The 27,293-nt window shown below is 38.4% G+C and overlaps 1 protein-coding gene and 2 non-coding genes across 3 annotated transcripts in view; 1 reads left to right on the top strand and 2 right to left on the bottom strand.

Annotated features, from left to right (window-relative positions):
• The window catches only part of tsnare1 (T-SNARE Domain Containing 1), a 231,775-nt gene that overhangs the window by 111,714 nt on the left and 92,768 nt on the right, over positions 1 to 27,293 (bottom strand). The window contains exons 5-8 of the mRNA XM_059338826.1: positions 9,016 to 9,106; positions 8,837 to 8,911; positions 7,696 to 7,752; positions 2,498 to 2,653 (exon numbers count right to left, since the gene is read on the bottom strand). Of these exons, the coding sequence (XP_059194809.1) occupies positions 2,498 to 2,653; positions 7,696 to 7,752; positions 8,837 to 8,911; positions 9,016 to 9,106 (379 nt within the window). The remainder of the gene's footprint in view (positions 1 to 2,497; positions 2,654 to 7,695; positions 7,753 to 8,836; positions 8,912 to 9,015; positions 9,107 to 27,293) is intronic.
• Positions 15,405 to 15,476, bottom strand: trnap-agg (transfer RNA proline (anticodon AGG)). Its single transcript has one exon. It is a non-coding gene; the product is annotated as a tRNA-Pro (tRNA).
• On the top strand, positions 17,693 to 17,764 carry trnap-agg (transfer RNA proline (anticodon AGG)). The gene has a single exon. It is a non-coding gene; the product is annotated as a tRNA-Pro (tRNA).

Below are 27,293 nucleotides of genomic sequence, written 5' to 3'. Positions count from 1 at the left end.
GCCGGTTTCAAACCCGGGCTGCCCGCTCTGTTTTTTTTTTTTTTTTACTCCGCCCGGGCCCGGTTAAAATATACAGTCTATGGTTAAAATACGGGAGATTTAAGGGAAAATACTAATACAGGAGGACAGTGGGAAAGAAGGGTAAAATACAGGACTGTCCCGGCCAAAACGGGATACTTGACAGGTATGGAATATGTCAAGGATTAATGTTTGCCACTTGTTTAACAGTAGTGTTGGGACAATGAAGCTTTTGCTTTATGTACAGAGTCCAAGAGATGGTGCTCTTTGTTCAACAAAGGGCAAAAAACACACTCAATTACTATTGCTGAAGCCTTTTTTAAGCCAAGACCGCCATCTAGTGGGGTCAAAAAATAAAGCAAATGCTTGACGAAGCTTCATTGTCCCAACACTAGTTAACACTGCCACCTCACAGTCAGAGCGTTCAGTGTTTGTCATTCAGGCTCTGACCTCATCACTCCACATCATACAGCAGGGCTGACCTCATCAGAATTATTTCTGAATAAAAGTTTAGATATTTAAGCATTGATTTTACAGTTTTACAGAAAAATGTGGGTTTTTTCATGCAGGTTTCCAAAGTGTAGTCTGGCAAAATTATGATTCCATACACACTTTACCCAGGTAAAGGAACAAACAAGTCTATATAAGCACCTTAGTAATTGGGTAGCATTCAATATCCTGAAGCAGCATGTGGGTACTGTGACAAAATACTAATAAGCTTTTGGAGGTGCAGGAAGAAGACAGAGACTCTTAGTTTCTAGTTTCTAACTTGGCATGCGCCGGCCTCCTGGGAGGCAATTTTTGAAGAAAACAACTAGTTTGTATTTCCTTTTTCTTTTTTTTTCTTGCAAGTGTTTTGAATTTATTTTTTACCTGCTTGTTTTAAGGTAAATGGCGAGAGTTTTTTAAAAATTATTTGTAGTGTATAAGACTGTAGGCCATGCACATGAAAAAACAGGTTCTCATTTCTCATGTGACACAGGGTGCAAGCAGCTTTGTAAATGGGGCCCTGAGAGAATATCAATAAACAGGTTTATAATCGCAGAGTTGCTGGTTTGGATTTTTTAGACTGGCAGGGAATACATGAGTGGGGCAATTCAACTGTGAGTGGCAATTTCTTTGGCTTCTGGGACATGTGTGAAATATATCTGGAGATGGACAGCAATTTTGTCTGACTTGTGGGTGCAGACCCCAAGACCCAAGGGATCAGAGAGCTAACTGTACTCCCTTGTGTGAACACTATTTCTCAATTCTTTCTGACTTGTGATGTGTTTGAATTGCTTTTGTACATCAATGGAGCATTGACAGATGACTGTGGTAATTTTCTTGGTTTATTGACAATAACCAGTAACACAATCCTCTGGTAAAGCTGTCAGAGTTATAGTTTGGGCGTACGACGCGCAGATGCGCCACCAACATGCACCAACAGCCTCATTGGCTCCCATATTAAAAATGCAGGAAGATTTCTGAAAAAAGGGAGATGTAACAGTTTTTTCAGATCGCTCTAACAAAGCTATTTTTTCATTTTTCTTAAAAAAACAAACATATGTAGACGTTCAGGAAGAACTCAGGACGCTCAAAGTGAAGTCGGATCAATGATAGGTATTATGGTTTTGACAGAAATGCTTTCTGTTCGAGGCCAGAAATTCCAGTCTGTCCACCTCTGCTGTCACTGAGCCAGAACATTAACAGGTGTCAGTTAAATTTGTTGATTGCTTTGATCTGATTGCCTTTGACCTTTGATGTGATTACAGTTACACACACACACACACACACACACACACACACACATTTTGGGGTTAAAGGGCATAGTTATAAATCTCTGAAGAATCTCATCATAGTGTACACACACCGGCAGTAGCCCCCGTGGCCCTTTCAGAATTTCCCCAGAGGAAATTTTCTAGTTCTAGAATCTGTAAGGCAATTTAAATGAGCATACCTTGAAGAAGATTAACCTGCATATATTTTTTTTGTGGTTTTCTATAATTCTGTTTATGACAAAATATAATATTCTGTACATATTTGTAGGGAAGAGTGTCAGTGTGAATCTGTTTTTTTTATTAGAAGCAAGACAACCTATCTTAATCTCAAACATTAAAAAAATAAAGAGTTCAGTTGCAGTTTTCACCCAACAGCAAGTTGATGCACTACAGGAAGGGAGGAAGTTAAAGTGTGTGTACCAAGGGGCACATTGTCCCTCATCACCATCATTATAACATGAATCAAGCTTAACCTGTACAGACGGTGGCAGCTGTAAAAGCCTGGACAGGTTTCTTTTTTTTAAGAGTTTGGCATAATTGCAAGATGCCCTTGACCAAGATTTTTAAACAGCAGCTGCTCCTGTGAAGCTACTCATCAGTTACCAACTGATCTGTGCTGTACCTGACAACAGGTCTCTGTGTGATCAGTCCAGTTGTTCAGATGACATGAATATAGTATAATATATATATGTATAAAGCTGAACAGTTAGTGCTCTTACTTCGATCTGCAGCAGGGCTTCCTCTCGTTGGCGAAGCACCTCCACGTCCTCCTCACTGATCTCAGACAGGAACGCCTGAGCTCCTCCCTCTGGACTGACTGCTTCTCCAAACAGGGGACCCTCCTCCATCTGCTCAGTGGACGGGGACTGAGGACTCTGGAGGACATCACACAGACACACACACACACACACACACACACACACAAACACACAAACACACAAACATTAGATTGGGTTTGATTGGGTTGTACTTACAATGGTAGTAAGTACAGCGGTAACAGTAAGGTCATTAGGTTTAAGTTTATTTTATTTGCTCAGTTAGAATGACATAAAATGACAAAGGTAACATATAGTGTAAAGTCCAGGAGAGGCAGAAAACCCGGAGGGGCTTATCTGAAGCCTCCACCTAAAATGTTATACGAACGTAATAAACTGATAATAGAAAAAACATATGTATAACATCAACAAGTTATAATGAAAATAACAAAAAAAAAATTAACATGTTTTAAAAGTGTATGTGGGGCGGCTGTGGCCCAGTTGGTAGAGCGGTTGCCCCCCAACCGGAGGGTTGGTGGTTCGATCCCTGACCATGGCAGCCTACATGTTGAAGTGTCCTTGAGCAAGATACTGAACCCCAAACTGCTCCTGATGCTGCGTTCATCAGTGTGTGAATGAATTCCCAATGGTGGCAGGTGGCACTGTTTGGGTAGCCTCTGCCACCAGTATGAATGTGTGGGTGAAAGGGTGAAGCGGTAGCAAAGCGACTAGAAAAGTGCTGTATAAGTGCAGGTCCATTTACCATTTATTTGTGTGTGAATTAGAATGTTAAAACAGCAGTTAAATGGGCTTTTCAGACATCATTTGTCTGTTTTTCCAGTTCATAGATACTTTTACTTACTTAAAGAATTCTTACAAAGAAAAATGTACTCATTGCACTGGCAGATCATTTTACTTGTTTCAAGCATGCATTTGCTTAATTCTAGTTATTTATTTCTCATTTTGTGTCAGTTGGTTTTTGCAGTGCAAAAAAGAGAACACCAACATTGGCAACAGGATGATGTGTCATTTCTTAGATTTTGTCATACTCTTTTTTTACACTTACATTTTTCTCCTGTGATGATTGCAACATGCCATGTGATCAAAGTGAACTTAGAACCATTAAGTATTAGACATACTGGCACACAGAAGTCAGACCTGCAACAATAGCACCAGCCTATACTGAATATTAAGTCCAAGGGTGGGCACAGACAGGGACAGGAAGGCTTGTTCCCACCTCTAATAGCACACTGGATATCATTCAATCTCAGAACCATCAGCTACCATGATCATGATTAGAGTTTAGGCTCTGGGCTGATATTGTTGGGGTTCCAGTGGAGAAAGAAAATTATTGTTGTTATTGTAGATGATTGTTTACAATTAGTTAACTTGTTAATTAATTAACCTGAGACATAAGAATGGAGTTGGAGCCAAGAGACAACCTCTTAAACCACGTTGTTTAACAAGTTAACAAGTTAATAAAAATCTGAGTTATTGTCAGACAATGGCTGTGATCTGTGGTTTTAGCCACTGTGTTCCACCTCTTTTGTTCCCCACACTGCAAAAAAGGTGTTTAGTCTAAAAACAAGATAAAACAGTAAATCTGAGGGAAATGATCTTGCTGCATGGACAGATAATTTACCTTGACAAATAACAACTTGACAAATAACTCTTAAAACAAGATAAATGATCTAACACTTCTAAATCTAAAGGTTTTTTATCTTGGTAAGAACCAAATAATCATCAGGTCACTCTGCTCGGGCCAGTTCATCGCTGCTTGCAGCTTTTATTTATCCTGTTTTAAGAGTTATTATTTATTTATATATTATTTATTATTTCTAGATTTAATAATCTTAATTTAAGAAATCTTGTCGAGGTAAATTATCTGTCCATGCAGCAAGATCATCTCCCTCAGATTTAGTGATTTCATCTTGTTTTTAGACACACTTTTTTTTACAGTGCACCTGAATTCCATGAAATCCAGAAATGAACAAAAGCCCACTCCAACATGACTGTCAGTAATGTTTAGAGTACAGTATATATAGAAACCAGAATGCTTCCACTAGGAGCCAGCTGTAGCCACCACAGGACTGACTGAAAGAGTCCACATTTCCATCATATTTCTATAAGGAGCTTATGTTTAATGCAATGAAAAGATCAAATGAAACTGGGTTTATTTTCAGATTTAAAGAACTGACATTTGAATGAAGTTCAATGTCCATTTGGTCCAGTCAGCTACTGACATTTGAACATTTCATGTTGGCTTAGTGCAGATAAATATCAGGGTAAACAGAGACTGTACATCCATGTAAAATCTGTACAGAAATGTTTAGTCAGAGAAAGGGCTTGTTGACTTTTTTGCATTGCTAATGTGTTCCACCTTTGTGTGGCTGAGTGCACAGTGAATCCATGGTGAGGGTCAGTGTGGGTCAGAAATCAAGGACCAACCAGGCTGAGTCACAGCTCTGTCTACTGGCCACAATCTGACTCACCAACTCAACTAACTCTGCCACATCGTGCTCACTCCTCCACATACATACCACCGCCAATGCCCCAGAATATATTAGTGCATCAGACAGATGGGAAAGAGTCTCAAGACAATCATTCTGACACCTTATTGCACAAGTTCACATGCTGCTAAAAAGTTCACACAGTTTCTCCAGTTTCCTGCTGCTTCCTGCTACTCAAAGATCACTCTGATGACGTGGATTTAAAGACGTGGGTGGAAAGCAGTCAATAACATTTGCATTGATCTGCAAAATGTTTTTCGAAATGCATATGTATGGCATTTCAAACATTTGGACGCCTCTCACCATTTGCTGTCCATGAACTGAAAAAGCTTTTCACATCCTGTACAGCAGAAATGACTCTGCTCTGACTGCCACTGCTTGGATGTAGCAGGAGTTTCATAAATGTTCTTCCACCATGTACTCACTGATTAGGGAACTTGCTGCTATGCATTGAGGGTTGCAGATTTAAATAATGTACCATCCTGCTCGCTACCCAAAAGCCCTTTACCTCTAGCGATGGCAGTATAAAAGACCTTGATAATATGCCTTCAGAGGGACATAAAACCTTAATAAATACCACTTACCCTTCTGTAAAAAGGATGGATTTTTAGAGGCTCTTTGTGGGCAGAATGGTTCTTCACAGAATTGCTACCGTCCAACAAGTTGAGGAGTTGGAACTATAAATGATTTTCTATTCAGTTCAGCAGCAACATGCTGTTCAAGATGAGTCCTTCAATCAGAAGAGCTCAAAGCTGCTCCTCACTGGAGTACAGCTGAACGAGACACAGGAGAGCTGGTCTGTTGCTCAACTTATCGTATAGTTTCCTCTTAACCCATAGGAACCTATGGTGGCACGGTTCTAACAAACACTTTAAATCTTCTATAATCTCCCATATTCAGCTTTATGCTTGACCTAAACTCATTAAATCCCTAAGCGACACATACTCAACACCTGGTGTGGTGGTCATGTGACTCTCCAAAATGTGGCTGTGACTGGAAATAGAAATCTAAAAAAAAAGTAGCTCATTTCAAAAAGCTTATTTTTTGTTACTAGGCTAAGTTTAAACCCATTTTACAATTCTAATCTGTTAATAGGATGTCCTTTATTGCATTTGACCCTATTAGTTTGCTATTTGTTTTAATTTATTATTGATTTATTATTATTTTGTTACTTAAAAACAAATCTGAAAAAGAATGTGTTGTTGAACACATCTATTAATGTCACAATTAATTAATATATGTTGTGGAGATGCAGAGAAAAAGGCAAATTTGTGTTTCTGTAAGCAGAAAATGTGTCAAGTTTATTTATATTAAAATAAGAAAAATCATAAAAAATAATACCATAAACGCCCAATGTGACATATATGATCACATCACAGATCTTTGACATTTAGGGGTAGTATTTAAAAAAACATCATGAATGTGTTCTATGTGGTCCACTTGGTCTGTGGTATATCCCCCATCATTCTCTTTCAAGAATAAATGGGTCTGGGTTCTTATGGGTTAAATGATACAAGTAATGGTAAATGGACCTGCACTTATATCGCGCTTTCCTAGTCTCTTTGCGATCACTCAAAGCTCTTTACACTGCAGACTGACTCATTCACCCTTTCACACACACATTCATACTGTTGGCAGAGGCTACCCTAAACGCTGCCACCTGCCACCATTGGGAATTGTGAAGGAAATGTGGTGTTTCCTGCATGGTGGGACATGAGGTAGGCGTCGACCTACTTGGTATTAAAGACACAAGGCATTGTGGGAACTGACTCTGTGAACTTAACAATGATAACACCATGAGAGAGGGGAACATGTAGACCAGTGGGCTCTGTCCTGATGTGATGCATAGGGCAGGAAGATAGGGCCGCATTGAGTCTGAAGAATCAATGCTGGGAAATACAACAGATATAAGTCGAGTGGTGTACGGGACTTTGTTGTATTGTGAAAGAGCCATTCGGGATTGTGCGGTGTATGGAACACGAATGTGCTAATAAAACTTGCTGAACAGAGTATAAAGTGCTTTGTGTTTAGCCAGCTCACCCATTAACTTAGTGCAGTTGTTAAAATTGCCACGACAGAATTCATTCACACACTGAGGGTTAGTTGTTTGTTACACAGGTGAAAGAAAGCAGTTGAGAAAAAGAAATTAAATCCATGCATGACATGAGTCCTCACATCAGTCCACACCTACAGGACAGACTAACTTTATAGATATGTTACAAGTTTTCCTGCTGTATTCATTACTTTGTTGGCTCTACACACACACACACACACACACAGATCAATATGTTGGATAATTTTGTGTTAGTCATCAAAAATAAGTATTCATTCATATCCAGTGTTTCTGTAATAAGAATTGACTTTTGTTTGTTAAACACAATTACTGATTGCCAGTCTCTATCTTTGGGCTTCACAGGCAATACACAAGGAAAATAAACTGTTGCCAGCAACCAATTTAGATTCAGATGGAAAAAAATGCAGCATATAAGAGTTGGGTGTGATGAATGGAGTCGGCAGTAATATAACAGACTGGTGGAGACCAGACAGAGCTTCAAAGGCCTTTGTAAGGATGCAATTGAGCAGAAAAATGCCATCTCATCATCCTGTTCTTTATGAATGACAGAGAAACAAAGGGGAGATTTTCACCCTCACCTTCTTCATGTCTTTCTGTGCTGGAGGTAGCAAGGCTCTTGAGCGCTCTGCAATTTTCTGAAAGAGAAGAAAATTATGTTATTTTTGTTCGTGCTTATTAAAGCAGTCATTGTTTATTTCTGCATGCATGTGCAACAAGTAGCACTTAAGATATGGACAGCTCTTTCGGAGAGCATCTGCATCTACACTGTAAAAAACATCGGTAGATTTATGGTGAAAAACTGCTAAACCATGACAGTAAAAGACGTAAAATGATAAATGGGTTAATTCAGTTTGAGTAACAATAAAACACTGTAAATGTATATATCAGCCAAAACAGTGTTGTTGTTGTTGTTGTTGTTGTTTTTTTTTACAGTTAAAAAAAAAAAATGAGTCCACTGTTAAATACACTGGCACTGTGTTTGCAACAAGACACAAAATTACCAAAAAAGGATGTAAAATGAATTTTAAAAAAGACACAAAATTACTAACTTTTTTACAGTTTAAAAAAAAATTACTCCACTGTAAAATACACTAGCACCATGTTTCTAACAAAAAAAAAAAAAAAAAATATATATATATATATATATATATATATATATATATATATATATATATATATATATATATATATATATATATATATACATGATCCATCACTGTAATTTTTTGCATCTATTTTTTGTAAAAAAAACTGTTAAATGTACCAAACACCATATCTCTAACAGAAATATACTGTAATATTTAATGGTAAAATCTTTAATTTATGCAGCATTTATAAAGTATTTTCTTGTCAATTATATGGCAGAACAGTGTTTCTTTTGATGGGAAAACTTTTTATTTTTTACGGTAAAATATGGAATAAAATGGCAATCTTAAACAGGAAATCAACAGTGCTAATATCATTTTAATGTAATATTAGAAAATGTTGCACCGTATTGATTAAGGTAAAGTTCTGGCAACCACAGCTGCTGGTTTTCACCATAAAAACGAAAGTTTTTTTTAACAGTGTAGCACTTATGTATGTGTATATGTATATGTATATGTATATGTATATGTACAAGTTTGTCAGTAGAGCATCTGCATCTACGTATGTTTCAGTTATTATAATAATTTTTTGGATTTTTGAAAGCAAATGAAGAGATGTGGTTTCTGAGAATACCTTCTGCAGGTCCCCATAGCGCTGCACGGACTCTGAGAGCTCAGTCTTTAGTCGGGTCAGGTGCAGACGGTCTTGCTGTGCAAGAAAACAAGATTAGCCTTAATTAGCTCCAATATTGTTTAATCCTCTGTTTATACTTCAGAATGACAGTGAAGGAGGGAGGAAGAGGAGATAAATACCCGTGATGAGCCAGTGATGATATCAGAGAGCTGTTTCACCAGTTGGCTGGTGCTGGTGATGACTTTGTTGGTTTGCTGCTGCATGGAGTGACTGAAGAAAAAGAGAAAGAGAGAGAGATTCATCTTTAACAGGAGTCTCCAATATGTCTTTTTATTTTACGAATACTCTAAAGCATAATGTAGTAAATATGAAGAGGAAATATTGCTTCAGAGTGACAATGCTTTAGTCAAAAGTCAGTGCTGAAGAAATGAATTGACATTGGGGGCGATAACATTTGAGGAGGGAATTCCTGACTGAAATTTTGAAAAGCCTTTTAATAAAAATGATACTGTTTTAAATTCACTGAAAAAGTGTTAGCAGGTCATTTACACTCAGATTAAACCTTCAAGATTTGTTTTTCTTCAGAACATACCCATATTTTTTGGACCTGGCCCACCTTGCAACCTTTCTTCTTCTTCTTTCAGAATATATTTATTATATTATATATATATATTATATATTTATTTTCATATATATTTTATTACTCCTGATACTAGACTTCATAGGTCTATTTATTACAATAAACTGAAATTATCCACCAGTTGGCAGATTTTGCAACATTTGAATCGATCCCAGTGTTGCCCCTCTCAGTGGTAGGATGAGAAAAGACAGTCCAACCTCCCATCGTCCTTCCTCATTGCCACCTGGGACACTGACAATGTGCTTCATTTCTCTTCATGTCTACAAAGACAGCATGAATATTTTTATGGCTATATTTAGGAGACTTGCAGCATTTGGTTAGAGTTCAGATAGTGTTCTGTTAGATTCAGACTTTAAGGAGACAGGACATGTTTCCCTCTTTCAATATTTACATTTATTTTCAACAACTGTTTTTTAACCAAAACACCAAAATGTTTCAAAAGCACAAAGATACACTGCTGCAAAGACCTATTGGAAGAATGCATTAACAAAACAAAAAAACAAACAAAAATGGCTTCTTTTATTATTACAAGTGAGTGGGTTTTCAGCTCTGAATAAGATACTTTGCATCAGTCCAGTTTAGCAACATAGTGCTTGGTACCATCATAATCCATCCATACTGCTACAATATCTGTACTGTACAAGAATATTTAACTTCTCGGATTTTATACATATATTTCCAAGGAGTCAGGGTTTGATAGACTATTCTGCCCTACAAAGTCTAACTGCAGTAACTACGCAAGGGGTAAAACTGAGAAAAACAGCTTTAAAGTTTTTTAACGTGTTTTAACTGGCCAGCCAAATTAGTTATAGGTAGGTAAGTGGTATGACACTTAGGGTCAAACCCTAACCCTATATGGCTGAGATTACATTTGACCAGCTATTAACCCTTAATAGGACACTCATTGAAATACTTGCAAATTCCAAATTTCAACCCTAGAGAATATTGGAGGATAATACATACAGCCAGAATGTGTAAAAAAAAAACGGACTCGGGGGAGGGGGTTAATATTTTGAGAAAAAAATATATGAGATTAAAGTGGCAAATCTATGAGAAAAAATGTGCAGATTTATGAGATTTATGAGATTTAAAGCTTTTTTTTCCTGTGACTTGTTTTCCACACAGATTTGCCACTTTAAATCTCTTTTTTCTTTTTTCTTGTAGATTTGCCATTTTATTCAAGTAAATTTGCAACTTTTTTCTCTAAATATTTTTATTTTTTATTTTGGATATCCGCTGATGTCACCAAATACGGTTCTTCGCCCGATAAAGGCGAAGAACCATAAAGGCCACAGGGAAGGTCCCTTTAATTACTTTTTAAAATAATTTTGTGTCTTTTTTGGTAATTTTTTGTCTTTTTTAATAATTTATGGTCTTTTTTTTTTGGGTAATTCTGTGTATTTTTTTGTCATTTTGTGTCTTTTTTGTCATTTTGTGTCATTTTTAAAGTAATTTAGTGTTTTTTTTTTCAGTCATTTTGTGTCTTTTTTGTGTCTTTTCTTTGGTCATTTTGTGTCTTTTTTAAGTTATTTTTATATTCTGTCATTTCTGTCCAGGGTTAATATCAATCTGATGGAGTTGAACAGTGAACTCCTCTCTGTACCTCCATATGTTTTAGTGGGAAGCTTCACTCGGGTGAAAGGTTGAAGCCATATTCATAACTCTCCATCTCTGCTGGTAGTTGGGGTGAAGACAGTTATTGAATATCTCTGCTGTCAGGTCATCCTGAGCCTACAACCTCCCTACAGCAGCCTCACTTCCCCAACAGGCCAACCATCCTCCAGACCTGACACTATAACAGGCCGGCCCACAGAGAGAGGCAGCACCAACACTCCTCTGCTGCTGCATGGCTCCTCAAACATTGATCTGCATGTAGCTGGTGGCAGCAGGAGCAGACGGACCATGGTGCACTGGGGCTAGACGCACATGGAACTATAATTCTGTATTTGTTGTGAAAAAAGCAACCCAATGGCAAAATAGCTCAAAACTTATCCCATCATATCAGTGTAGAGCAGGGTTAAAGAGAGCTGAGGAGTCAGGAAATAGACAGGCTAGAAGTTAATTTTGCTGCTAGAAATAAAATTTTACTGTAAGGAAATAATTAAATTGGACTGCAGCCAGTGTCTCTCTCTGGCCAAAGTCATTACAGACAGAAATAGTGTTCTATGTGAAGAAGTTTTACACTTATAATCTAATCGGGATTTAAGGCTTTACAGCCAGAATGCTGTCTTATATAGCTGCTGTAAAGAGATAGTACATTTGTATATGCTTGAGATCCGTTAGAATGATAATATAAATTGACTATTCCGAAGAAAGAACTATTGTACTGCAGTAAAATGTATAGTCGATTGAATAAAAAAGTTCCATTTTACTTACATAGCTAACTTATCTTGAGCTAAGTACTCCACATGCTGTACTATTGATTTGGATTTATGACCAGCCATTACAGTAGAGTACGCTTTATGATTGAGAATGCATTTTGTTCACAGACACACAGACACACAGACACACAGGTCTCAGCATGTGGATGCACAAACACACACAAACAGAGAGAGAGAGAGAGAGAGAGAGAGAGAGAGAGAGAGAGAGAGAGAGAGATTAACAGTGCTAAACCTCAGTCTGAACCTTAAATGAGTCATCGTTTAGCTCGACAGCTAAACGATGACTCATCACGTGTCTTCCTAACAGACGTGAAGCATTATTTTGAAACTCCACTCAGCTAATGCTCCATCATGTTAGCCACCAAATATACACAGCAGAGTACAGACTGAGGCTGGCGCTCTGCATTAGGGATCTGGAGGAATGACAAATAAAACTCAGTATGAATGTGCAGCTGTGCAGCACAATGTGAAACATATGGAGAGTTTCATCTTTGGAACACATTTAATGCAGCAAACAATGAACAAGATGGCTCTGAAACGCTGCCAACACCAAAGACACAATCCCACTTACAGCCAATGACCAACATGTTACCTTGATCCTATTGTTGCTACAGAAAGAGACGCTAGAGATGATGACAATGGTGTGAATTATCCTGACTTAACTACCTTTATGAGTCAGGCTGCAGTAACACTCAGTCCTTAACCCATAGGAACCTATGGTGACACGTTGGAACAAACACTTTAAATGTTCTAGAATCTCTAATATTCAGCTTTATGCTTCACCTAAACTCAATAAGTCCCTCAGCGTTTACTAGGCTCAGTTTAAATCCATTTAACAATTCTAATCCATTTATAGCATGGGGCTCAAACTCGTGGCCCGCGGGCCGATTGTGGCCCTCGTGACGATATTTTGTGGCCCCCCTTGATATGAAAGTTTAATGTGAGTTTTATATGAATGGCACTTTATTGTGTTTTGTGTGGAAGGTCCCTTTAATTACTTTTTTTTGGTAATTTAATGTCCTTTTTTTGTCTTTTTTTAATAATTTGGTGTCTTTTTTGGTAATTTTGTGTCTTTTTTGGTCATTTTGTTTCTTTTTTGGTCATTTTGTTTATTTTTTTAATAATTTTGTGTCTTTTTTTTGGTAATTCTGTGTATTTTTTGTCATTTTGTGTCTTTTTCAAAGTAATTTAGTGTTTTTTCAGTCATTTTGTGTTTTTTTGTGTTTTTGTGTCTTTTTTGGTCATTCTGTGTCTTTTTTTAAGTAACTGAGTTTTTCTTCAGTCATTTTGTGCCATTTTTTAGTAATTGTGTCTTTCTTGGTCATTTTGTGTCTATTTTATAATTTTTTTTTGTCTTTTAAGTAATTTAGTTTTTTTTCTGTCATTTTGTCTTTTTTTTACTCATTTTGTGTCTTTTTTGGTCATTTTGTGTCTTTTTTTTTTGGTCATTTTTTGTCTTTTTTTTTGGTCATTCTGTGTCTTTTTTAAGTAATTTAGTTTTTTTTCTGTCATTTTGTGTCTTTTTTTGGTCATTTTGATACTACCTCCAGCGGCCCCCAGGTAATTTGAGTTTGAGACTCCTGATTTATAGGATGTCCTTTATTGCATTTAACCCTATTAGAGTTTATTTGTTTTCATTTATTATTGATTGACTATTATTTTGTTACATAAAAACAAATCAGAAAAAAAAACATTGTTAAGCAGCACTATTAATGTCACAATTTTAGTATATGTTGTGGAGGTGCAGAGAAAAAGGCAAATTTGTGTTTCTATAAGCAGAAAAGGTGTCGAGTTTATTTATAATAAAATAAGAAATATCATACCATAAACGCCCAATGTGAAAAATATGTCACATCACAGATCTCTGACATTTAGGGGTAGTATTTAAAAAAACATCATATATGTGTTCTATGTGGTCCAGTTCTGTGGTATATCCCCCATCATTTTCTTTCAAGGATAAATAGGTCTGGCTTCTTATGGGTTAAATGTCCCATGATGCAACTCAGATCTGGTTAGTGAGCAGACCTTATCCTCATATGAAAAATACAACTTTTACAGATTTTAAGAGCGCCTGTTACGTGACTCAGTCAGCATTAACTATAACAGAGAGGACGTCTATTCCTTTGGCAGGTAGAAGTAGAGGAAAGTGAAGGGAATCCTTTAAAACTTGCAGTCTAAAAATACCATGTGAGCTGTGCTCCAGTGTTGATGAGCTCTGATGGATCATCTATGAGTCAGAGGAAGCCCCGCCCACCACTGATACGCTGTTACCAAACAATCAGAGCTCGCCCACTACGAGGACCCCCAAGAAGACCTCTGTGGTAGAGCAGCACAGTGATACATCTGCTAGTCACACTCTCCCCCACAACAAGCTCCGGAGCCAGGCGTCCACAAACAGCATGCAAAAGATTGGAATTGCTCACACTGTGAATTTCAATCAGTCACCTCTGTTGTGTGTTTCTGCTGCCTGCTTAGTGTTTGGTATTCCTTTGAGGTCTGACTGGCCCCGGTGAAGGAGAAGTGAGGAGTTTGGGAGCAGCTGGCTGCAGGGGGAGGTGTGAAGGATGGAGGGGAGGGGGGCGTTCGCTGCTAGCAATCATAGTTTAAGGGCTTTACAGGATCGAGCAGCGCTTATACTGAGCTCTGATAAGGATTAAAGCACCAAACTGGACCTGCTACATACATAGTGCTGACCTGTCACTAACTCAGATGACAATGCAGAACATTTGTAAAACTCAGCACTGACTCAAGTCCCAAATACCCCCCTGCTGTATGATGTCACCATGTCTACTGACCACACAGTGAAGGCAGAATATCAAGCAGGATTAATGTGGGCTCAGATGTGTTTCAGCCCATCACAAAACCACTGGAGGAGGATCGATATAGATAAGTACAGGCAAGAAAATCAAGGGAACGCTTCAACCTCATGTCAGATCTTGATCAACAAATTATTTACGGTGAGAATCTTTACTGATGTATATTGTATAACTTATTGAGATCAAAATGACATGAAAACTGATCAGTGAAAACCTAAATCATTAACCCATTGAGGGCTGGATTTTAAATCACACCAAAAATCAAAGTAAAAAAATGACATCATAGGCTGATCCAACAATGCTATCAGGGCCATCTCCGATCCGCAATCTTGATGAATCTTGAATCTTGAGTAAACTCTTCTCTCCACTGAAGTATCCATCAAAAATATTATAAAGAATACATAAAAATGTATGCAAAAACAGAGAGCTAACAAACTTTTGCTGCTCCTCCGTGAAGCACATTCTGGAATATACGTCCAACTGCTTAGAACCTTTGAAATGACCTAAATACATGGCCAAAACGAACATATCTATTTGATGAAATAATCATCTAGTGATATTCTCAATAGCTTTAAATGATTTCTTGATGCAGAAAATGCATATTTTGACACCAAGATTGACCTTCTATGTGGTTTGGAAGATACATTGGTTCTCATAGAGAGAGATCCACAATCTTGATGAAGTGGCTCCCAGGGTAGAACTGAGAGAACAGTTCTTACACAGGCAACACAGGGCTCGTCCGGGATTTGAACCCGGGACCTCTCGCACCCTAAGCGAGAATCATACCCCTAGACCAATGAGCTGAGCTTGATTGTCTCCAGGATTACTGTTTAGAAATTCACAGACTTCATATGGCTGCCATGAAGTGGCTCCTACCAAAAATTGAAACCTATGGTGATAGAGAGCATGTTGAAAACATTTGGTGCTTTTGTCTGGCGTGTCCCCATTCTTTTCAAATCTGGTCCTAAGCTGCATGACTGTTACCTGGAGCTATGACTGTATCAGTACTCACTGAGCTGAATTACTGCCGTGTGTTAACATCCCGAAAAAAACAGTGAGCTGAGAATTTAGTTAGATAAAGCTACAATTTGCAAACTGAAAGCTGCATATTTTCACAACACATAATTATAAGATACAATAGCTGGCAGTACTTCCTACTTAAGAGCCTGAGATGGGTGAGGTGGAGCAGCTCTCACGAGGCTCCTGTTCACTGTACTAGTCTGTTCAGGACACAAACTGAAACACTGAACCATGCCTAGAGACACGAGATGGGACGGGAATTCATCTGGAGTTGAGAAAAGAGTCATACTTTTCACTAATCCAAAATGTGTGGAGAAGCAGGTTTCCAAGGTAATTCAACCACCCTAGAAGCGGTTCGGAAGAATACTGGCATTTTTACATTTACATTTACATTTAGTCATTTAGCAGACGCTTTTATCCAAAGCGACTTACAGGAAGAGTAAAAAGCAAACAATCAAGGTATAGTGCAATAAGAGCTATTAGTGCTAGTGACAATTCTTTGAGGAGTAGACTTATCATGTGGTCTAGGAGAGAAGATGCTCTCTGAAGAGCTGGGTCTTCAGGAGTTTTTTAAAGGTAGAGAGGGACGCCCCTGCTCTGGTAGGAACTGGTAGTGTGTTCCACCAGCGGGGAACAAGAAGTGCAAAGAGTCTGGATTGCCTTGGACCAACGGGGGGCAGAGCCAGGCGCCGTTCATTGGAAGAGCGCAGCGGTCGTGAGGTAGCATATGTCTGAATCAGGGCGTTCAGGTAGGTAGGAGCAGTACCGGAGACAACTTTGTAGGCAGCATTAGAGATTTGAATTTGATGCGGGCTGCAACAGGTAGCCAGTGGAGCTCAATGAGCAGCGGAGTGACATGTGACCTTTTTGGCTGGTTGTAGACCAGGCGCGCCGCCGCGTTCTGGATCATCTGAAGCGGTTTTACTGAGCAGGCTGGCAGGCCTGTCAGGAGGGCATTACAGTAGTCAAGTTTTGAGATGACAACAGCCTGTGTCAGGAGTTGAGTGGCATGTTGAGTGGCATTTTTATTTAGTTAAGTAATAAACCTCCTGATAAGTTCACAGTAGTCTTATTTTCATGCTGCTGTATGTTGTAAAATGATGTAGGTATATATATATATATATATATATATATATATATATATATATATGATGTGGGTATATGGAGGTTTAAAGTCACTTTGGCTCCTTCAAAAACACAGAGTGCTGAGTAACATTAGCTATAAAGTCAGTAACTATAATGTATCACATTTCTCAAGTAACTTGGCTGGTGCCTGCATGGGCACGGCCTAAAAAGTTTAAGATTGAGTCATTATGCTGCCTTGCAGGACGACCTCTGCCAATGTTGTGAATCTTGTTTTCTTTAGAAAACACAGAACAAGATCCAGTTAAAAGCAGTTAAAAGCTCCAAGTCTGTAGGAAGTAGAGCTTCTCCTCGCAATATAGCGTCGTCAAAGGTCAAGGATGAACATTTATACACAGACTCAAAAATATTTTTTATTATAAGGTAGAACATCCATTCAGTACCTTTGTTAGCAGCCATGGATACATACAGTATATTTAGATGGATACCTTTAACAGCCCTTTAGAAACATAACATAGCCATGATACTGATATAAGGGCAGATCTTCTGTGTGGAGATCGAGGCCCCGTTTATATGAGGACGCTTGTTTTATTTATTTATATTTTATCTGAAGTGCCTTTCGTTTAGACGGTGACGCCGTTTTTGGGGCTTAAAAACTCAAAAATCTGAAACCACCCTCCAGAGTGTCTGCCCTGCAATAGTCTGGCCACGTGTCCAGGGTTTTTTTATTTAATTTCTAAAAATGTCATCACACAAGGCCCACCCACAATCCCACCATGTACCCTTCACCACAGCAGCCTCCCACTCCAGCTAACATTAGCTTCTGTTAGCTATCCATCACTGTCTATAAAAACAAAAAAATGAGTCGTTCTGTTTTCCTAATTTCTAAACAGTAATCAGGAAAGAGATCAAGCTTGGCTCGTTGGTCTAGGGGTATGATTCTCGCTTAGGGTGCGAGAGGTCCCGGGTTCAAATCCCGGACGAGCCCTGTGTTGCCTGGGAGCCACTTCATCAAGATTGCGGATCGGAGTCTATGAGAACCAATACATCTTCCAAGCCACTCAGAAGGTCAATCTTGGTGTCAAAATCTACATTTTCATGGTCAAAGAACCATTTAAAGCTATTGAGAATATCACTAGATGATTATCTGATCAAATAGATATGTTCATTTTCACCCAGACTGGTAGGCAACTCGCTTCAAGTGCTGCAGCAGAGAATCCTGAGCTGAAAATGTTTGGAATACATGTTCCAGTGCAGATTAGCTGCTATGTACACTGCTAAATAAAATCAAGGGAAAGCTTTCATCTCATGTCAGATCTTGATCAACAAATTATTAACAGTGAGACTCTTTACTGATGTACATTGTATAACTTACTGAGATCAAAATTACATGAAAACTGATCAATGAAAACCAAAATTATTAGCCAGTAATATGCTGTCAAAGTCATGTATTGTGGTAAAAATGTATGTACAGTAAAACCGATCCAGATGATCCAGAACGTGGCGGTGCTCCTGGTCTACAACCAGCCAACAGGTCACATGTCCCACCGCTGCTCATTGAGCTCCACTGGCTACCTGCTGCAGCATCAGATCCAAATCTCTAATGCTGCCTACAGAGCTGTCTCCGGTACTGCTCCTCCCTACCTGAACCTGATTCAGACATATGCTACCTCACCACCGCTGAGCTCCAATGCCGTTCCAATGAACGGTTCTGGCTCTGCCCCCCGTTGGTCCAAGGCAATCCAGACTCTTTGTGTTTGTTGTTCCCCGCTGGTGGAACCACTACCAGTTCTACCAGAGCAGGGCGTCCCTCTCTACCTTTAAAACCTCCTGAAGACCTTCAGAGAGGACCTTCTCTCCTAGACCACACCACACTTGGGATGGGCAACTTAAATGCTGGAGGGGCCACAGTTTTTCATGGACACCACCACAGGGCCACATATAGGACCGTGCACTTAACCAGATATGATGAAACTGCAATTTTAAATATGTTTACAGTGCATTAACTTAACATATTTCATGCTCAAATGCATGTTTAACAGTATAAATAGGAATACAAAAGGTTTGAAGCAAATAAAAAATAACCACTTACTGTGATTTCCAGTGCAAGAACAGCAGACCAACATTAATTGCAAAAAGTAATTTTGTGAAATTTTACACTGCAATTTAAAGATTTCATGCTGAAATGCATGTAGTTGTACTGAGGGCCACTTCAAGTGAGGGTGAGGGCCGCATGTGGCCCCTGGGCCTCCAGTTGCCCATCCCTGCCTTTAAGAATTGTCACTACATTACATTACATTACATGTCATTTAGCAGACGCTTTTGTCCAAAGCGACTTACAATAAGTGCATTCAACCTGAAGGTACTAGACATAGACCACAGGAATCAAGTAAGTTCATACAGGAATCAAGTAAGTACACTAGAACTTATTGCTACACTAATGGCTCTTATTGCACTATTCCTTGATTGTTCCCCTTTGTTGCTGTAAGTCGTTGGATAAAAGCGTCTGAATGACAAAATGTAAATGTGAAGACTCCCAGTGAGAGCAACGGGAGAGTTGTTTTAATGGCCAGGTCACAAGTTCTGTAAAATTACACCCAACATACACATTCAAATGTCAGATGGATTTCATGACTGCAGGTGTATCTGTAACAGAATATACACCTACTGTTGGTTCACACATACACATGGCTATATAAAGTGGTGCTTAATGTGGGTGTGAGAGGCAGAGTGATGCTGCTGGTTGTGTAATGTGGAGGAGGACGAGGTGGAGAGGTGATCCACATCGTCATGATCTGGTCTGAAGAGACGGCTGGGACACCTGTTTCCTGTTTCACACGCCCGCCATGTTTCTAATGATGTTTATTCATCTGCTTTCTAGGAATTGCTTAAACAGTAATGATGTAATTGTACAGCACAATAATTACCAGTTTATAGACTCTGAGGCCTGTACTGTTGTGCCAAGAAATATATGGAAATTGTCTGTTAGAAGTATTCCATCAAGTGATAATTCAATGAGAAAATGCACTGCAAAAAACAAGATGAAAACAGTAAATCTGAGGGAAATGATCTTGCTGCATGGACAGATAATTTACCTTGACAAGATTTATTAAATTAAGATTATTAAATCTAGAAATAAGCATGTTGAACACTTAGAATAATAAATTAACTCTTAAAACCAGATAAATGAAAGCTGCCAGCAGTGATGAACTGGCCCGAGCAGAGTGACCTGATGATTTTTTGTTTCTTAACAAGATTAAAAAAAAACTTAGAAGATTTAGAAGTGTTAGATCATTTATCTTGTTTTAAGAGTTAATTTCTTATTTTAAGCGTAGACACACCTTTTTTGCAGTGCAGTACTGTTTGTCCACATGGTAACTTAGGGTGTGGTAATCCCCATGTAGGTCTGTTAGAAAATATAATATATTGTTTTGTAAGGAAATGATAAATACCTATTTTCTCATTTAATTATCACTTGTTGGAATATTTCTGAGCATTTCCTAACAGCAAGGGAACATAAATACTGTCATAAACCGTATACCCTGGTGAAAATCTTGAAAAGCAATGACAATATGAAATAAAGGATCCTGCCAAGAATGTAGCAAATATTATGGAAATCCATCCAAAAGTTCTTGAGATATTTCAGACTGAATCACACTGATTGCTTCCTGAGAACCTTGCTGCTGCTGCAGCTAAAAGTTCTATATATAACCATGTCATGTTTCTGTTCTGCGAGGCGATGATTAAAGTTTAGACTTGTCAAACTTGCACAGTTTGTTGACTCAACCGAGCGCCCCGAGGCCTCTGGAAGACATTTGGATGGTTCACAGCATCACCATGCCATTTCTGCCACACAGTCACACTTCACAAAGGCCACCAAAGGTCCTTTTTGTTTGGTTTGGTTTTTCCTAAAAAACAACTAATGCTGAAACTAATTATTTAATTATTTGTGAGGCCAGTCAAATATTCCACCCCTGACCCCCCCCCCCCCCCCGTATCTGTAGAGCCTCCACATACACACTGCTTGACTCCAGTTCTGTAGTAACACATTGACTTCAGATTCCATTGACTTTGTTATCTCATTCTTGAAAAGTCCCAAGGCCAAACATTGTCAGTATCTTATCATTGGCTTTACCTTACACCAGGGGTCTCAAACCCAAATCACCTGGGAGCTGCTGGAGGCAGTATCAGAACGACCAAAAAAAGACACAAATTCATTTAAACAAGACACAAAATGACAGACAAAAAAAATCTAAATTACTTTCAATAGACACAAAATTACCAAAAAAAGACACAAAATTACCAAAAAAAGACACAAAATTGAAAAAAGAAACAAAATGACTGAAAAACACAAAATTACTTAAAAAAGACCCAAAATTACAAACGAAGACCCAAAATAACCAAAAAATACACAGCGTTACCAAAAAAGACAGGAAGTTAATTAAAAAAGACACAAAAATTATTTAAAAAAGACACAAAATTACCAAAAAAAATACACCGAATTACCAAAAAAGACACAAAATTATTTTAAAAAAGACACAAAATTATTAAAAAAGACAAAAAAAAGAAACAAAAGTGTAAACTTGAGTGGTAAACATGATAATTACTGTTTGTATTAAAAAATGTTTAAATGAAGGCAGAGGATTTATAACTTAATGTTTGAAACTCACAATGTCAGAACTAATCTCAAATACAGATGTGTGTCAGTTTTGGGTGTAAAATTATGGAATTATGGACTAAATGATGAAATAAAGATGTGTAATTCTATGTTAGTTTTCAAGAAGACTTTAAAGTCTAAAAGTATCAAAGGTTACAATGAAATCTGATTGAATTTGATTTTTCAGTTGAAGCTATCATGTGTTTTGTAACTATGTGAATGATTCAGTTAATGTCATGTATATAATGTATACATGTAGATGGTACAGGAGGCAGAAATAAGCCTTGGAGCTTCAGCCTAGTCCTTTCTTCTGTTGCTGTCTGATGTATTCTTTTGTAAAAACATGATTTTGTTTTATTTGTTTTAACTGAAATAAAGCATTCATTCATTCGCTGCAAGCTGCAACTTCTCAGTAATGCAGGATCCCCGACTGTGAAGCTAATTATTGGGCCACAGAGCACTTTTGTACTTTTTTTAATAAATTAAGCCAAAAAGACATGACACAAACAAATAGGATGAAACGTTATGTTTCATCAATAATAAAAGGAGAGCATCATGTGGTGAAAAGTCATGCAATGTGTTATGTTTTATCTTAAATTCCCACAATTTCCTGACTTACAGGAAGGTTTCCTGGAGAGAACTGTGTGATCTGGTACCAATTATATGGAAAATACACAAAACATTCTCAGCCAGTTACTTCAGGGTTTAGTTTAACAAACTGTACATCATACACTGTTTTTATGGTCTTGGCTTAAAAAGAGTCTTCAGCAATAGTAATTGAGTGTGTTTTCAGCCCTTTGTTGAACAAAGAGCGCCATCTCTTGGACTCTGTTAATAAAGCTAATGCTTCATGAAGCTTCGTTGTCCCATCACTACTGTTAGTCAGTGCTAACCACTACACCACCGTGTAGCTACAGGTTGAAATGATCTAACTTGTTTTAATAAATAAGGACTCAAAATACACATACATTTTTGGTAAAATTATTATTTCTGCATTGTGTGCAGTGTAAAATTATGGATCCACAAAGTAAATCCAGCAACCAACCAGTTAAATTAATAAAAACCACTATGTTCTCTTTTAAAATGTAATGGAGTACGGTACAGTGTCCAACTGGACTCAGTCTGAGACGTCTGATGCAAACAACAACAGACAGAAACACATGAGGGAAGGACTGAGGGAGATTACAGACAGACTGGGATTCTAACATGCACATCAATAACCATTGTAGATGAAGAACTTTAACGAAATTACAGTGTTTTCTTGCTTCCATTAAGAGTTACATGACCACTTGGAAATAATAACTCAAGTTTTTTTTGCCAAAGCAATGACTGTATCACTTTATGGACTTCAGTTGACTTCCTTCTTGCTGTTTATTTATTTATTTTTTATTTGCACAGTTAGAATTGCATTGGTCTTATTTATGTTATTAACGTGTTATTAACAATCAATATTTTGGACAAAAAGAGAGGGCCCAAAATCAAATTCTGCTTAGGGCCCTATGGAGGCTTGGGCCAGCTCTGAGTCAACCTGACAATTAAATTTAAAATAAGTCTTAAAGTGCTCTGGAAAGATTTCATAATCTGAATATACCCTAAAAATAAAAACACATATTTGAGAAATATTGATGTGATGAACAGTATCTGAAGCTTCTGAAGAGGAATGGGACTCCGATCAGGTTGTCATCCTGACAAAAACATTTCTGAAGAACCAAAGTTCTGTGGAGTGTAGTAGGAAAGGTGCCCAAACTATATTACAATATGAAAGATATGGATAAATTAAACTATAATAACTAAATATACTAAAATACTAAAAACTGTTGAGGTCATCTGTTATTATAATGCTGCAGCTTGCTGTGTGAGGAGGCAGTCAGCCAGTGGGGGGCGCTCTGCTCCAGAAACAGCCCCGTGTCCTCTGGCATGTTCCAGCCAGAACACCAGTAAAAGCCTAATGCGCTAACAAAGACAATGACACTCAGGGGGTGCCGGCCATTAATCTACTTAGACTTTTTGCCATGTGCATTTCCACGATTACAGTGGCGGGTCAAATTCTATTAACCGTGAGATTTGAGTTTTTAGCCTGAAGACAGGCAGGCAGATGGCGTGTAACCACTCTAACTAAGGTCCAAGACAGACTCGTTTCCTTCAGAGGAACACGTGATGGTGTGTGCGTGTGAAATTACTGCACCATATGCACGTACAGAGCTTTTTTTCAGTGTCATTTGATGGAGAACAGATAGCTTTTGTCCTCCATATTCTACTGCAGTTAATGACGAAGGAACAAAGCAGAGGGAGGAGGCTGTCAATGGTGGATGGGTGGGGCTCTAGTGTGTGATTTTCATTGGGTGATAGGACATTTTCTGTTCCTGAATCTGTCTGACAGCCAACCGATGCTGCCCATAAGGTTTCTACTGAGCCATGCTGTCCTCATGGACTGCTTCTATGATTTCCTGTGAGAAGTAATGCACTGGAACTCCATGGACCATTGATGGAGCAGAGTAATGTTTAAAGCCACATAGGTCTCTCTTCTCTTTCCCTAAACACAACTGTTTTCTGTTAAGATCATTTGGTAACACTTTATATTAAGGAACACATAGTCAACATTAATTAGTTGCTTATTATCATGCAAATCAGTAACATATTGTCTCTTAATGAGTCATTATTCAGTAGTTATTAATGCCTTATTCTGCATGGCCTTATTATACAACCAGTAAGACATTAACTAAGAGTTTTCCGGTGGTCGGTAGCGTAGTGGGTTACGCAGGTGCCCCATGTGTAGAGGCTACAGTCCTCACTGCAGCTGGCCCCGGTTCGAGTCCCGCATCGGACAGCCGTTTACTGCATGTCATTCCCCTCTCTCTGCCCCCTGCTTCCTGTCTATCTTCAGCTATCCTATCCATTAAAGGCATGAAAAAGCCCCAAAAAAAAAAATTTAAACTAAGAGTTTTCCCTCAATAACCTCAGAATTATTGATTATTAGTAGTAAGTAAGGAAGTCGTTGTATATGAGTTATGATCTTAATATGCTTTACTTTGTATGGACTTTATAATCTCTACATAGCGGTGAACGAAACCATGGAAACGGCAAATAGCAAACACCTTCTCCAGACCTTTGACTGACTGGTGGCTCCTTTTGGATGATTGGATGAGGATTGGTAGATTGTGATGTCAATCATTACTCTACAAAGTGGCTCACTGGTAGACTAACATTGGCGCAAAGTGACCCAGTTTGTAGAGCAGTGGTTCCCAACAGGGGGGGCCCGACCCCCCAGGGGGGCGCCAAAGATCCATGGAGGGTCGTGAAGCCCTCTTGATTTTAAGGGATGTAATAAATCTAATGTGTTAAATATTGATGAGTCAGCATTTAAATTCATTAGTGGGACAAAAACAACTAAATAAGGTCGCCAAAGTTTACAATGGTAAAAATGTGGGTCCCTCAAGAAAAAGGTTGGGAATCACTGTTGTAGAGTAATGATTGACATTAAAATCTCTACCAATCCTCATCCAGCTATGTAGAGATTATAAAGTCCATGCAAAGCATATTAAGATCGTAACTCATATACAACAACTTCCTTACTTACTGCTAATTTGCAATAATTCCGACATTATTGAGGGAAAACTCTTACAAAATATGTCCTCTGTTCCCCGTTTTTCCCCAAAGGTTCCTATGTTCCCCTTTTGCAACACATACAGGGGAACATAGGAATCTTTTCCAGAAAAAGGGTCCTATGTTCCCCGCATTCCATCAATATTTACAGTAGATTACGGTAGAGCTTTTTCCTTTTAGGGTTAGGGTTAGCTTAGGTTTAGGTTAGGTTGTTTGCATATGTGCATCAAACAGCCCGTAGGCCTACATCGTCCTATTTGCAATGGAATTTGGCAGTAATGGTGGAAAAAGTAACAGACCGGGGAACATAGGACCCTTTTTGGGAAAAGTGGGAAAAAGGGTCCTATGTTCCCCGGTCTCATACAAAGAGAACATAGGACCTCGGAAGCATGATGTAAAACCAAACTGCTTCATTGTGAAGCCTGTTGGGCACTACAGCTTGCATGACAGGAAGCTCTGCACTCATCTACTGAAGATGCAGTCATGTTTGAGCATAGAGGCTTATTATTGACCTTGGCAAGAAATCTGTGATGAGGTTCTTAACTGAAGGTTAACTTATTCGTTTTCGCTTTTCTTTTTGTTCTTTTTTTTTTTAGAGCTGTTATGCATATCTCATGTTATTTTTGAACTGATGGCTTTTGCAGGTTATCAGGTCAACTGGTCAAATGTGTAATGTCTGAATTTCCATACATTGGTGCTATCAGGACACCACAGCAATGTTCACTGACTAAGGAAGGCGGTGTAATTCCAGCCTGGAAACCAGACAAATATGCTGAACACAGTTGTGTTTGCTCTGGAAGATGAGTCAGGTCACTCTCCCATTCAGAAGAGATTTCCAACCTTGGTGTGATTGGATGACTGACGACCAGCGCAACTCACCAAACTCACATCAAACTGTTGAACTAGGCAGCGCTGATCAAACAGGAATCAGGGTGCTGTTATTACTTTGCCTCTTTCAAAAGTTTTCAGAAACACATTTTAGGTCACCCAGCCACCATGTTTGTCCTTCTTCAGAACTGACCATCACATGCTACATCACATGCATTGTTGCTCCAATTGATTGGGAACCTGTTTCCTTGTTCTGATTGGTTGGAGGTCTAATATAAATTATAAGCCTTGGGAACATTTTACCCGAGCACATCAGGCAGGCCTCCTCACTGTCCGCTTTCAAAAGAAATCATAAAACCCATTTTTATTTACTGGCTTTTAACTCAACATGAGCATTTGCTCTGATTTATTTGTTGCTATTTATCTGTTCTTTGTGGTTTTAAAATTAAGATTCATTTTAAAACCCACTTTTATTTACAGTTTTTTTTTACCAGCATGAGACTCGCTCTGTTTTAGTTGTTTTTATTTGTTCTGTGTTTATTGTTGCTCTGTCCTGCCATGTACAGCACTTTGTATCAGCTATCGCTGTTTTAAAGGGCTCTATAAATAAAGCTGATTTGATTTTTGATAAGAACTATTATTAATTAGTCTGGCATTGCCAGATTTCCCCCTATATATTATGACATTGCCATTTTCAGAACTCAGATGAGAACTGAGACAACACTGATGACAGTGTTATGCATTAATAACTCTGTGTGTATTATAAACAGCTGACTAAATCATTTGTGTTTGAAAATGGTGTTGACAAATGTAGTGGCTGCCTGGCCAGGCTCCCATGACAACTTTATAATGAGTCAAAGCAGTGCAGAGAGAAAACTGCACCCTGGTACACTATGATGCTGCCATGAATTAATCAAAGATGCATGCTCAGAATTAACATTTGGTCGTTTGCAATTTAAAATCTGTTGTTCTTCACTTAATCACTTAATACATGTGCATGTCTGGTTTTGTGTGTACACGTGGTTTTGGTCTTGAATACAGTTTTTTTGCATCTGGTACTTGGATAAGGTGCCTGTAATGATTTGAAGGCCAAATGTGTTTTCTGAGCTGACATTAGGTGACAGACAGTTGGACCAACATAGAGCCGATATGGACATAAAATTCTCCTGATTAAATAATGAGTAAAGTGATGAGTGACAACCAGGCGGCAACCTCCTGGTCTGTGCATGGAGGCCAACCAGGAAGTGCCTTAAGCTGCATTCTACCCAAAATTCCAGCAGGGGGCGCTAAGTTTGGCTGCAAAAAAAATCTGTCCATTCATTTCAGTGCAAAATGAGAAAACTTCTCACTTGATTTATTACCTCAGAACATTTTTCAGGACAACACTATGGTCTCAATCGCTAGTAAAAAATCTTCTTCAAGACAATTT

The sequence above is a fragment of the Centropristis striata genome, chromosome 8 (genome assembly GCF_030273125.1).
Source record: "Centropristis striata isolate RG_2023a ecotype Rhode Island chromosome 8, C.striata_1.0, whole genome shotgun sequence".
Lineage (NCBI taxonomy): Eukaryota > Metazoa > Chordata > Actinopteri > Perciformes > Serranidae > Centropristis > Centropristis striata.
Note: the sequence above shows the minus strand (reverse complement) of the source record. Positions and strands in the feature narration are given on the sequence as shown.